Below are 13,569 nucleotides of genomic sequence, written 5' to 3' on the forward strand. Positions count from 1 at the left end.
AAGCGTCTGGCTCAAGGTCACCCACTTCATTGCTGAGCTGGGATTCGAACCCTGTCTTCCAGGACCTAGTCCAATACTTTAACCACTACACCACACTGGTTCTCATATGTATCCCATAAGAGCATACTTGCTTATTAAAATAATCAATGGAGACTCTCTTATGCCTGATGTAAATTTATTTACTATGCATATATTATTTAAACAAAAATACTGATGCTAGCTTTGGGAATTCTCAGTCTTCCACTTTGGGATTTCTGGATATCTGAAACTAGACCTTAATAATTCCCTCTCTTCATACATTTACCTTAATTAATTCCCTAGCGTGTTGAATGTAAACAGATTTGTGGTTGACATCACAGTAGAGCAGTCCACAAACCTCCATGCATGACAGTTTCATAAGGATATAATGTTGCCTGTTGAGGGCAGCTCATTTTTCGTCCTGTAAAATCATTCATTTTTCGTTTCTAGAAAGAAAGAAGTGTAATTATGGTTGTTGGGGTACTGTTGTTGCAAATGTGATCTGGATCATTGTGACTAAATTCAGAAGGGGAAAAAATAAGGTGATTTTATTCGAAGTTCTTTGTTCACATTTGATTAGCCGCCCATCCGGGATCTACAAGGAGCAAAGCTGGCTGCTTGATGGTGCCCAACAACTGGATTCTACTTAAAAATGGAGACAGCTGGTTTGACTCTAAGAGTTGTAGACTCTGCTGGTTAGACTGTAGTGTAGGCTGTGAGGATGTAAATTAAAAGCCTTAATGTAGCACAAAGGAGGGATATGATACAGCATCTTCATATGAGATATTCATGATAATTTGGCCTAAAAGCAAAACATGCCATCTCATTATAATAACGAAATCACCATTACCTTTTAAATATGTTGCTAAACTTGAATGAACTTGCCAATTTTAGATGATTGGGCAAATGCTTACCAAACTGAAATAGAAGATATTTAAATAATGATACAAAAGTGCTCATTTGTCTTTGCATTTGACCTGAAAGACCATACTCATGTAATATGAGAAAAACATAAATAGAAGAGAAATGTGGTTACATGTAGCACTTAAAATGGTACTTAAGTGGCACTTAAGATCCAATAAGCTTTACTTACTCTTATTGCACATGTGTTAGTGCTATCTGAGTGCAGTACTGTCAATTTCCATAGGCAACTAGATTTTTTGAATTGCTTCTGACAGAGACAAATAAGGAACAACAAACGGAAGTCATGAACAATGGGTTTCATTAAACTAAGTTTTACTCAGAATAGACCTGCTGAAATGAATGAACATGAATAAGTCCATTCATTTCAGTGGGCCTTCTCTGAGTAAATATTTGCTTATTTCATAAAAGGTAATCTGTACAACTTCCTTTTTTCCCCCTTTTTTGCAAGCGAGTAAGTTTCAAAGTACCGGTAATATTTGTTTAAAATCTACACTGATGTCACCTGTGTCTCACCTATAAAATAATTAGAGAAAATTATGTTTCCTCTTCTAGAAGCTGTTTGGTATTATACTTCACTATACATATTTTTCTGGACTCTTTGGGACTTCTCAGGAGACATGTGCAGTGGAACCATCTGTGCACTCGCAGGTCGCGATTCAGCACTTCTGCGCATTTGCAAACACGATTTAGTACTTCTGTGCATGCGTGAGCACCGAAACCCAGAAGTAACCCGTTCCGGTACCCGTTCTGGGTTCAGCGCAGTGCGCAACCTGAAAATGCATAACCTGAAGCGTCTGTAACCCGAGGTACCACTGTATAGGGCTAGATTTAGTCTGTTCATAATATCCAAAGAATAGCAGAAAACCAAAGAGATTTATGTTTTATAGAAAAAAACCAAACTTCATCAGAAAACAATAAATAATCTGTTCCTTTCATCTGCTGAACCGAGGAACTTGCTTATTAAAAGAATGATCTCCACATTCACACACTTGTGCACATGCACATAAAAACTCAGGGTGTAGTCATACTTGTATATTAAATGTTATGTATCAGATTTGAATGATGAAACCTGTATTTCTACCTATTGCCTTTTGCAGTTCCTTGAAATACCCTGAGGAGCATTTCATGGATAATAAACAATGGAACAATCAAACAATGGTCAAAGAATTCATCCTCCTTGGATTTGGAAATATCCATTCATTTCAGCTCCTTTTCCTGGTATTTCTAGTGATTTACCTTGTGACCATGTTGGGAAACCTTTTGATTGTTATCTTAGTTGCAGCTGATCAACACCTACACACTCCCATGTACTTCTTCCTAGCAAATTTGTCTTCTTTAGAGTCGTGCTACATATCAACTATTTTGCCCAGAATGCTGAACAGTTTCATAACTGGGAACCAGTCTATGTCTGTGAATTCTTGTTTCATGCAACTGTATTTCTTTGGGGCCTTGGCTACTGCAGAATGCTATCTGCTTGCTGCTATGTCTTATGATCGCTATCTAGCAATCTGCAAACCATTGCATTATATGACCATTATGAATGCCAGGTTCTCCCTGCAACTTTCAAGTGGTTCTTGGGTCATTGGATTCATCGTTAATACTTTAACGACCTCTTCAATGATGCACTTAATATTCTGTGGACCTAATGAAATTGACCACTTCTTCTGTGATTTTGCACCATTACTTCAACTGTCTTGTAACGATACCCTGAAAATACAGCTGCTGATTTTTGTTCTGTCAGCTCTGTTTGGATTGGTGCCATTTCTTTTAACACTTATTTCCTACAGCTGCATCATAAAAACCATTCTGAGGATCCCATCCACTTTAGGAAGGAAGAAAGCATTTTCCACCTGCTCATCACACCTCATTGTGGTTACACTCTTTTATGGCACTATAGTCATTGTATACGTGTTACCAAAAACCAGAACACTTAGGGACCTTAACAAGGTCTGCTCCGTCTTCTACACTGTCTTAACACCCTTGGTGAATCCTTTCGTTTACAGCCTGAGAAATAAAGACATTAAACAAGCGCTAAGGAAAGGTGTGAGATATTTTGTCGATAGATCATAAGCATCATCAGGCTTTCTTCTGTATACTCCTGGAATGGGGAACTGGTTGGACTTCAACTTACATGAGTTCCAGCTACCATGGATAATGGTCAGGGTTGATGGGAGAAGCAGTTTGGCAACATCTGGAGGGCCTTTTTTATTTAAATAAAAATGTAAAAGCTGCCGCTACTATATCAATGAGATGGCTACCATGATCATACCTTGCTTTCATAGGGAAGTGACTTGTTTGAATTAGAATGCTAAATTGCATATACAGCCTCGTCTGATCCATTCAGTTAATATGTATGTGATTATGACAAAAATGCAATCGCACCTATGTACAAACTCATGCACATGCTCTGGACTTGTGAATGGGGAACATATTTCTTCCTATCACAAGCAGCTTTAAACACAAATCAATTCAGACAGATTTAGTAAGGAATACATTTGTTGCTACTAAACAGCAGTGTTTCAAATCACATAGTAGCAGCAAATGTATTCCTTACCACATAAGAGACCACAACACTGTTTCCTATATTTTCCTTTGGGTGACTAGGTCTTCCAAATAACCTGATGCGGGTCATGTGGCGCAATGGGTCAGTACAAGCCAGCCAGGAATGGCTGTGGGCAGGATTCCCGCACTGCAGGGAGTTGGACTAGATGATTCCCAGGGTCCCTTCCAACTCTACAGTTCTATGATTCTGTGGTTCTATTGTTCTTTAGTTCTATGTAGTGCTGATCTTCCAGAATATAGCAGCTAGCTCATGCCCATAATGTAAGCTCCCTGAGGCACCAACCACCTCACATTGCCAGCTGGTTACAGTGACTTGTCGCTTGGTCAGATGATCCTGGAACTTGGAGGTCTACCCAGCTGAATGCTGGACAGTGTGAGGAAACAGGTTTCCTGTCATCTCACAGTTGTGCTAGGTGGCAATAGGAACCTCTTCTAGTTCTGAAGCTAGGGTTTGGGCTTTTACTGGGATGCTGTTGTCCAAAGGCTATTGACATTCCCTTGCTGTATGCCAAAATTCATCCCACATGTGTTTAGAACCCAGCTACAAATGTTTTTGTTCTGTTAATAAAGTTTGACCCTTTAGTCCAACTTTCCTGTGTGCAAGTCTTTATTCTGGGGTGGGGGTAGGCAGTGCATATGTCTTATGTTGTGAATTATCTTACAATGAACATCATATCCACCCACTTGTTCAATTACTCAGTTACTTCACTTGAATAAAACGGAAACAGAATTCAAACATTAAGAGAGTCATTCCAGAGTAGGTTCTCAAACCATTTACTGTGCAATCCTATACATGTCTACTTAGTACTAAGTAGGCCTGTGCATAGGTCCCACAACCTGCCCTGTGTGGCCTTGATCTGTATCCCCCAGATTGGGCCTATTTGCTCTGAGCTACCCCGGTGGCTACCTACCATACCCTGGATTTGTTCCTGAAGCAATTCATGGAGCAGTGCTAAAATGCTAAAAACAAAACAAACAAAAAAATAGACAGGAAAGGATGGTTGCCACATCAGATCCTCCCACCTGGTAGCTTCTTCCCTATGAGCAGCTCTTTAATGAATGAGTCACTCATGAAGAAACAGCACCATGCAGGGTCAGAACCTCTCACTTAACTGATGTTAAGCAGAATGGTCCAACTTTACATGGTGCTAGAAGGAGAAGAACCTGGAGGAAAAGAGGAGGAGAACCTGGAGGGTGTATGTTACTTTCACTCACGTGTGCATTTGAATGCATTTTTATGCACACTACTTGGCCGGGAGCTCCATTGCAAAATTTGAAGAAATACAAATTTCAAGGGATGCCAATGTTTGGATTTACATATTTTTCAGAATGTGTGAATTAGATGGGTTTGCCTTTAAATGTGAACTGAATTAATTCCCCCCCCCCCCAATCTCTGCTTTGAAACAAGACAATGGTTTTGTGTCATAAAGCAATTCAATGATATGATATACATCTTAGATAATTTTACTTAGAAGTCAGCCCTACTAGCCTCAGCGGGTCTTACTTCAAAATAAGTTTGTGTACAGGTTGCAACTTAACTACGCATTTAGAGTCTCTTATGAATCTATACAATATAATTCAGTTTTGTCAACTGACCAAAAACATAGTCCCCCCCCCATGAATACCCATTTTTCACTATTGCAGCTTTCATTAGTGTAGATGTAATGTAGGTAATGAATTCCTTAGGCACCTCAAGTTAAAGTTGCCTACACAAGTGACACCAATTAAAATGAGTATATAGCAATGAACTGGGAGTGTTTCTTTTTTTATTTTTCAAATCTATAAGGCTGCGTGCTCTGTGGGATACACTGCACTTTTTTCTAACACTGGAAAGATGCTGTAATCAAAACAATCAAATGCACCAATAACACCTCAGAAGCGGTAGGAATTTTGCTCCTTTAGCAAAATTATGAAAAATGCAATAGAAACTCTAACTGTGTCCTATCTTAGACATGAATGGAGCATTATTTCCAGTAACGTATGTTAATGCAGAAATGGGGAACTTATTAAATGACCTGTATATTTAATACATTTAGAATTTTGGTCTTCAGCATAACAGCAACCATGAGTTTAATAAGAGAGTGATATCTAGTTCACTAGAAATCATGATTCAAGAGTATTTTACATCAAACGTTTGTTCTGCTTACTAAGCCACTAGAACTGGTTCAACATTTAGGTCTGAAGAACTTCTGTATGTCTAGATTGAAATAAGTGCTCAAAGTTGAAAAATCAGCCACTTGTTTTTACCCATCAATGGGGTACATGGATCATTCATGTAGAGGCTCATGGTGCATACAGAGCTTGATGAGTATTGACTTTTAGCAGGGTTAACTGTAAGCAGGACTTGTTGGTTGCTCTTAAGGGTTTGCTAGAAGCTTCTGTGATGTGAGCCAAAGGGCAAGAACTGAAGGAATGTTGTCCTATCATTCTTTGCGTGAGGCTTGTGCCCCCTATAAGTAGTGATAAAGTCCAGTACACTTCTACAAATGGACTGTGGAAAGGAGTCGTCTTAAATATCCCACATGGAAGAAAGACACCATAGACAGTGTGGGTCTATTATGAAACCTATTGCACCACCACTCCAAATGCAACATAGAAGTAACCAGTTTCTCTCTTTGTGGGTGAAAAACTATGAAATAACTTGCAGCTTCGGAGTGTTTTGCTGAACGAGGAAGCCTCTTCTAAGAGAGAGCATGCCAACCGGCACAGGGCTGGTGTTCAGGAGCTATTCCTGATATTTTGAATCACTATGAGATTGCATTGAATTGCATTGTTTTGATGAATTGTTTTGTTTAAATTATTGTTTTTGATATTATAGTGATCATAGTGATCATTTTTTAACACTCTTGTTACTGTGAGCCACTTTGAGATCAACCTTTGTTGAAAAGCAGAATAAATATGATATGGGCTGAGTTTGGGAAACACCTATGGAATCCACATAACAATCTCTAGAGATGTTATTTTCAGGCTGAATGCAACAGAAGCATTGGCTACCATTGTCACACAAAAATGGGTGTAGCTCAGTGGCAGAGCATGCAGAAAGTCCCAGTTTCAACCCCTGGCATACCACCCATTCTGTGATTACTTTATGAACAGGCAACATGTGTTGTGAAAGACCTTTGAGACCCCAGAGAGCTGTTACCAGCTAGAATGGACCATACTCATCTCGATGGATCAGTGGTCTGAGTCAGTATGAGGCAGCTTCATAAGTTTGGAAATTCTGCAAAATTCAATTTTTTTTATTCACACACAGTTACCAAAGTAGCAGGAACCAATAAGGTCCCACAATCAGCTAAGTTAGCAAATAATACTATTGCGATTACAAGGTTAATTGATAAAACCACCCTTCATTAGAAGACACTTCCAAGCCAATCTCAACATGTTCATTGAGATATGAACATGCAAAGGTCTGCTTTCTCAGATCAACTAATTTTTTTGCCCAAATTCTATATATACAGTATGTGAAATATTAACCTTTATATGAGACTGAGAATCTTTATTTTATGGATATATATCCTGCCTTTGAGAAGAAATTTTCCCTCTTGAACTCTGCAATGTCTGGCTGACATTACATTGCATGCATAGCCCATCCTCTGCTTCATACCTCATTCTCCTAAGAGGTTAGAGGCAAAGTTACAGACCCATGTCAAATAGAACATTTTGGTGGGTCACTCCTGTACTAAAGAGTTAGTTTTGCAACACCTGTGGAATTATTTCATCTAACCTCTTAATTTGCCATGTTTCTTACAGATTTTATCCATCTTTGAACTATTAAAAGATCCATGAACAGATTCGATTTTTAAAGAACTGTGTATATGGTTATCTTCACGAGTGTACTTCTGTTTCTTTTATTCATGCATAGTAAATGCAATGGGAACCCAGAACTGGAGGAACCAGACAGACTTTTCGGAATTCATTCTCTTGGGATTTAGTGATGTTCCTGAACTACAGTTAATTTTCTTTTTGATGTTTCTTCTGATCTATACTGTGACCATGACTGGAAACCTTCTGATTGTTGTTCTTATCATGTGTGACCAGCATCTCCATACCCCCATGTACTTCTTTCTGGGAAATCTTTCATGCCTGGAGACCTTCTACAGCTCAACCATAGTACCCAGGATGCTAGCAAGTTTCTTGACTGGAGAGAGGACAATTCCTATGTGGGGCTGTTTTTTACAATATTATTTCTTCGGCTCTCTTGTGGGTTCAGAATGTTATCTGCTGGCTGCTATGTCTTATGATCGGTATTTAGCAATTTGCAAGCCTCTTCACTATTCAGCCTTAATGAATCATACATTGTGCATACAGATTATGATGGGATCATGTGCAAGCTGTTTTCTACTTAACACTATAACAACATATTTGATGTCCCAGCTATCATTTTGTGGTCCTCGTATTCTTGATCATTTCTTCTGTGATTTCACCCCAGTTATAAAGCTTGCCTGTGGTGATACACAACAGATGGAATTAATGGCTTTCTTCCTCTCTTCCCTAATAGCTCTAGCCCCATTTATTTTGATTTTGGTGTCCTATAGTTTGATCATCTCCACTGTCCTAAGAATTCCATCAAACACAGGGAGACAAAAGGCCTTTTCCACTTGTTCATCCCATCTTACAGTGGTTATAGTTTTCTACGGAACCCTTGTCATTGTCTACATGTTTCCCAAAACAAACACATTGAAAGACCTGAACAAAGTCTTCTCCATCTTTTATACAGTTCTAACCCCCATTGTCAATCCCATTGTATATTGCCTGAGAAACAGAGAGATAAAGGAAGCTATGAGTAAGCTTATCTATCAGTTGCTTAGTTTTGTAAGGAGAAGTACATTTTTCCACAGCAGCTTTGGGTAGAATGAATAAAGAATTTCTGATTGGATTGTGAACTGATATAGGATGTCTGGATTAGATCCAATGAATTGTTTGGCAGAGTAAGGCACTTCTGACAAAAAACACCTTCTTATGAATAGAAGACATTCCTCCATCAGAGAAAATTTCTTAGAATCACCCCTCTATGTTGAGTGAGTGAATAAATATTTCTGGTCATCTCAAATGATATCCAGCTAACTTCATTATTTCCTTCTGACCCAGCTGAAGTTTAACCAATGTGAAGAAATATTTTTTCTTAATCTGTTGCATGAACATAGAAGCTCCTCTATGTGTTTCATATCAGTGTCACTAAATTGTTATCTACCATTGGAATAAAAAAAATGATGACGGTCAACCTGCCTTTTAGGAGACAATGTCCCACAAAAATGTGACCCCACCCCAAAATAAGAGGAACTGGACTCAAAAGCAGTAAGGTGAATAGCAAATGATTTAATAAGCATTTTGGACCCTGCTTGACCTTCCTTGGGGAAAAATAAGTTTATAAAATAATAATTACAAAACAGAATAATAGGTTATATAACTACCATAACAATCTTTTTAGATTTCATTACAAGCTAGGAAAAGAAAACAATGTCCTTTTCATGAAAGCATCACAAATAATATGATAAGACAAAAGCAAGGAACAACAAATGATATATACAGGGATAGACCAGATAGGATGGGGGGAAATGAGAAAAAATAAGCAAGGATTTTTTGTAAGGCATGGTCCTCAATGGTGGGGAAAATAAAAAGAAGAAAGCTCAGAGACAGCATAATTGTAGGAAGAAGTCAAAGTACATAATGGATGACTGTAATAAAAGGGAATATGGAACAGAAATGCCAGATGATATGATATGCATAATATACTCATAATATCACAATACAAATCACCTTATAAAATTCCTACTACAAAGCCTTCTGTTACATCCATTGCCTATTGAATTGTACACTGCATTGACTATATATGCCATTTTACATTAAAATGATAAACAACAGATAATAAAGTACTCATATTCTCTGTGAGAGCAATCTTATACACAAGAAGCTGGTATAAAGCAAGCCAGCAAAGTTAACCCAGTGTAAAATTATGTCAAAACCATACTCTGTTCAGGAGCAAGGTAGCTGCCAATCCAAGCCTGTCAGAAGGACAACAAGCTTTTAAAAAATAACCTGACTTGTATTATCCATCTTTCCATGTCATGTTACTGCCTAGCTCTGTCACCGCCATGCCCCCAGACTGTCACATGGCGTGCAGAGAAGCCCATGCCCAAGCCCAGGCTGGCTCCCAGAGAGGAATTCATACCTGCTATATAACAACAGTGTGGCATGGCAGTTAAGCTAAGGACTGTGCTTCAGTTTGTCATCCAAACTGGGAACAGTAGTTAAGGTCTCTCCTTAACCATGATGTATAGCCAGTAGGCTATGATTAGTAACATTAACCATAAACCCAAGCAGAGATGAAACACTGAGGCAAGCCTTAGCACAACTGCCCTGCTTTGCTGTGGTTAAAATATTCAGGAGGAACAGAGAAGATGTGAACTTCACTCTGGAAACCTGCATATTCACAATGTCACGGTAAAGAATATCTTGGCTTACACGGATGTGTGGACAAAGCTTCTGCAGATTATTCTAAAAGCCTGCATTTGCTTATGACCCTCCGTAAAGATTCCTTCACCTCTTTGTTCCTTAGGCTGTAGATAAGTGGATTGATTAGAGGGGTTAAGACTGTGTAGAAGACTGAAAAGATTTTGTCCACTTCCCGCAGAGCTTTCCTTTTTGGAAGTGCATATACAAATATTAAGGATCCATAAAATATAGAAACCACAATAAGGTGGGAAGAACAGGTTGAAAAGGCCTTTTTCCTCCCTGTTGAAGATGGGATCCGTAAGATGGTGGCAATTATACACACATAAGACATTAGTGTCAAGAGACAAGAAGGAATAGTGTCTATGGCAGAGACTGTAAGACCCACCAGTGTCACCAAAGTGGTGTCACTGCAAGATAGATTAATCACCGGTGTCAATTCACAAAAGAAATGATCAATTTCACTGGGACCACAGTAATATAGTTGTGACATTAAACTTATTACTATTGTCATAACTGTAATCCCACATAGCCAGGACCCAGCTGACAAGAGAAAGCAGAGTTTCCCATCCATAAGAGTGGCATAGTGGAGGGGCTTACAAATGGCTAAATAGCGATCATAGGACATGGCAGCCAACAGGTAGCATTCAGCAACAACTAGGAATCCAAACCAATAAAGCTGAGTGAAACAGCCACCAATAGATATACTTCTATCCCCTGTCAGGAAGCTGGCTAACATCCTGGGAAGGAGAGTTGATGTATAGCAGGTCTCCAAGCAGGACAAGTTTACAAGGAAGTAGTACATAGGAGTGTGAAGGTGATGATCAGAAACTACCAGAGTGATGATTATGATGTTTCCAACCACAGTCACAGTGTAGATGATTACGAACACCATGAAGAATGGAATTTGTAGTTTAGGGTCATTTCCAAATCCCAGAAGGGTAAATGTGGTTATTGCTGTTCCATTGCTTATTTCAAAATTCTCCATAGGTTCACTGGAAGTTAACTGCTAAAATTGTTGTTTCCCCAGAATTTTAATATTCCAGATTTCAATGATTGCAATCATTCAAATGAAATTTGGAAGAATTTTGCCTGTAGTTAGTGACCATGAAGTGATACATCTATATAAACGATGAATTGTGGATATAGTTTAGACTAGAGATCAGCTGAAAATTACAACACAGTTGTGCAGCTCCTTGCGTCACCGTTGACATCTCATCATCAGTATTTTGCAGACCAGAGAATGCTTATTGATGGCACGTTATATACACTATAAAAAACCTTTACAGTTTAAACAGTACAGTAAAAATATAGAGCAACAAACTGTTGGTGGTGGGTCTGGTTCTCTGACTCCAATCAAGCAGGACTATGCAAAATATGAGCTCCGGTGCTTCTAATACATCTTCATTCACTACAATGAAAGGAACACTTTTCAGTGCACTGACCATTTTACTCAGAAGGTTGGATACAGACCATGATAGCTACCTTTAGCTCCCTTGGAAATAAATGAGAGATTTCAGTCGTGACTAGCATGTCTCATTGATTTCATTGGGACAAAATTGAACTAACTTAGCCTGAATCCATCTCACAGGTACCCCCTGAGGCTTCATTCATATTCACTTTCCACAACATGGAATAACTTCCCTGTGATGTGCTTGCTCCTACACTGCAAAGCAGGGGTGAGCTGAAGGTAATGGCTTTTGATTTCCAATTGTGTGGCATCAACATTAAATTCACCTGCTGAGAGATAGAAAACTTGAGATAACCTGAAGTATACTTTTATATGAATGGACTGCAAACTCATTTATTTTCTGGTAATGAAAACAGCTTAGACTTGTTCCTTCATTCTATCTGTACACATTTAAAACTAACTATGGTTGGTACATTCTTTAGTTCTCATTTTAATTAGATTATGATTCTGGCCATGCTTTATGTATGGAGAAAATATGACTAAACATTGCCACAGAGGAAGGGCTGTTTATGTTGGGATTTTTATGCCTACGTGCCATTTGATGCAGCTTCTCACAAAAGCAGTTAAGAAGTTGGCTGAAGGCCAAGAAGCCTGAGCAGAGGGGGTTATTCTGCCTAGAGATATGGGGCCTTGGCTACAACTCTGCTATTGGTTGAGGTCTCCACATAGGCATGATGACTCATGACCTTCCTTGGCTGGATAGTTGGTTGGTCAGTGTATTTTCTGAGAGCCATTTGGAGTATGTTAAGTGAGAGAGTTAAGATCCTTGTCTGTATCATTTATATAGTAACTTGTGAGTCTGCTGTAAATAATAAAACACCTATAAGTAACCAAGTTACTGGTAGCAGCGTCTTGTTCCTGCTTCATCCTTCCTGCCCGCAACTGATTGCTTCTGGAAGTCTGCGTATGCTCTGCTATACAGTGGTACCTCGGGTTAAGTACTTAATTCGTTCTGGAAGTCCGTTCTTAACCTGAAACTATTATTAACCTGAAGCACCACTTTAGCTAATGGGGCCTCCTCCTGCTGCTGTGCCGCCGGAGTATGATTTCTGTTCTTATCCTGAAGCAAAGTTCTTAACCTGAAGCACTATTTCTGGTTAGCGGAGTCTGTAACCTGAAGCGTATGTAACCTGAAGCGTATGTAACCCGAGATACCACTGTATTCAACTGCAATCCTGCAACAGGTTAAAGTTGTGAAACACCAATAGTTTACAAGGGTCTTTCCTCCTTACTGGCACCCTCTCTCTCAACTGAATAACAGTTTGTAAAGAGGGACACACACCAAAGAGTAAGATCTAAGGAAGCAGAAGAACATCAGTTGCTGAAGATGTTTGAAACTAAGCAAGATAATTCAGAAGTGATGAAGTGATAGATAAGTAATTGCAAGGAGAACAAATGTAAGAAGTATCAAATAAAGGCTCTCCTCCCTGGAAGAGGGGGGAGTGGTTGTGGGCGGGAGCCCGAGCACCGCCCCTAGCAGGGGGCGTTAGCCCCCTGCCTCCACCTCTCCTGGCTGGCGCCCACGGCCCTCGGCAGGCACCCAACCAGGTGCCTCCGAGGGGGCGTGCTAAGCAGCCTTTTGCTGCAGCGCCAGCCTCTCCCCGGCCTCATTCTTCGCCGTTGTCTCGTCACGAGTCACCCACCCTCCACTCCCTTTGAGTTAGGGCTTAGGTCATTGGCCTTGCTATGGACCTTAGGTTGGTCACCCTAGTTGTCCAGGGGGCCTGGTAGGAGTTTTTCCATTTGGCATTAGGCCTTTTGGTTTTTTCGCCTACCTCGTAGCAATCGTCACAACTTTTGTGGTATTGGTGGGTAGGTTAGGCATTGGAATAATGTGTTGTGGTGTGTCGAAGGGCTAGGTGTGGCCATTGCCTATGCCTTCAATTTTGGGGTATTCCGTTAAAGGAATCTGGCGGTCGTGTATTCTGTCCGATGCCTGCTTGGCGGGAGGCCATGGCACGACCCTCGGTGACATCAGGGATGAGCCTATAGTTGGATTAGCATCAACAGGCTCCACCTACTGGTGAATAAACCCACTTGTCAAAACAAAACAAAATTCCTTCCAGTAGCACCTTAAAGACCAACTAAGTTAGTTCTTGGTATGAGCTTTCGTGTGCATGCACACTTCTTCAGATACCACAAAA

The 13,569-nt window shown here is 39.8% G+C and overlaps 3 protein-coding genes across 3 annotated transcripts; 2 read left to right on the plus strand and 1 right to left on the minus strand.

The window, feature by feature from the left end:
* Positions 1-2,004: 2,004 nt before the first annotated feature.
* On the plus strand, positions 2,005-3,012 carry LOC309356097 (olfactory receptor 6B1-like; the record flags this gene model as incomplete). The annotated part of the gene is made up of 1 exon (XM_081887276.1): positions 2,005-3,012. The coding sequence occupies one exon, from the start codon at positions 2,005-2,007 to the stop codon at positions 3,010-3,012; it is 1,008 nt and encodes a 335-aa protein (XP_081743402.1).
* Positions 3,013-7,374: 4,362 nt separating this feature from the next.
* LOC309356098 (olfactory receptor 6B1-like) lies at positions 7,375-8,355 on the plus strand (the record flags this gene model as incomplete). The annotated part of the gene is made up of 1 exon (XM_081887277.1): positions 7,375-8,355. One exon carries the CDS (start codon positions 7,375-7,377, stop codon positions 8,353-8,355), a length of 981 nt encoding a protein of 326 aa, XP_081743403.1.
* Positions 8,356-9,994: 1,639 nt separating this feature from the next.
* On the minus strand, positions 9,995-10,942 carry LOC309356099 (olfactory receptor 5AR1-like; the record flags this gene model as incomplete). Its single annotated transcript, XM_081887278.1, has 1 exon — positions 9,995-10,942. The coding sequence occupies one exon, from the start codon at positions 10,940-10,942 to the stop codon at positions 9,995-9,997; it is 948 nt and encodes a 315-aa protein (XP_081743404.1).
* Positions 10,943-13,569: the final 2,627 nt, after the last annotated feature.

This window comes from Podarcis melisellensis (assembly GCF_964234715.1).
Source record: "Podarcis melisellensis genome assembly, chromosome: 13".
NCBI lineage: Eukaryota > Metazoa > Chordata > Lepidosauria > Squamata > Lacertidae > Podarcis > Podarcis melisellensis.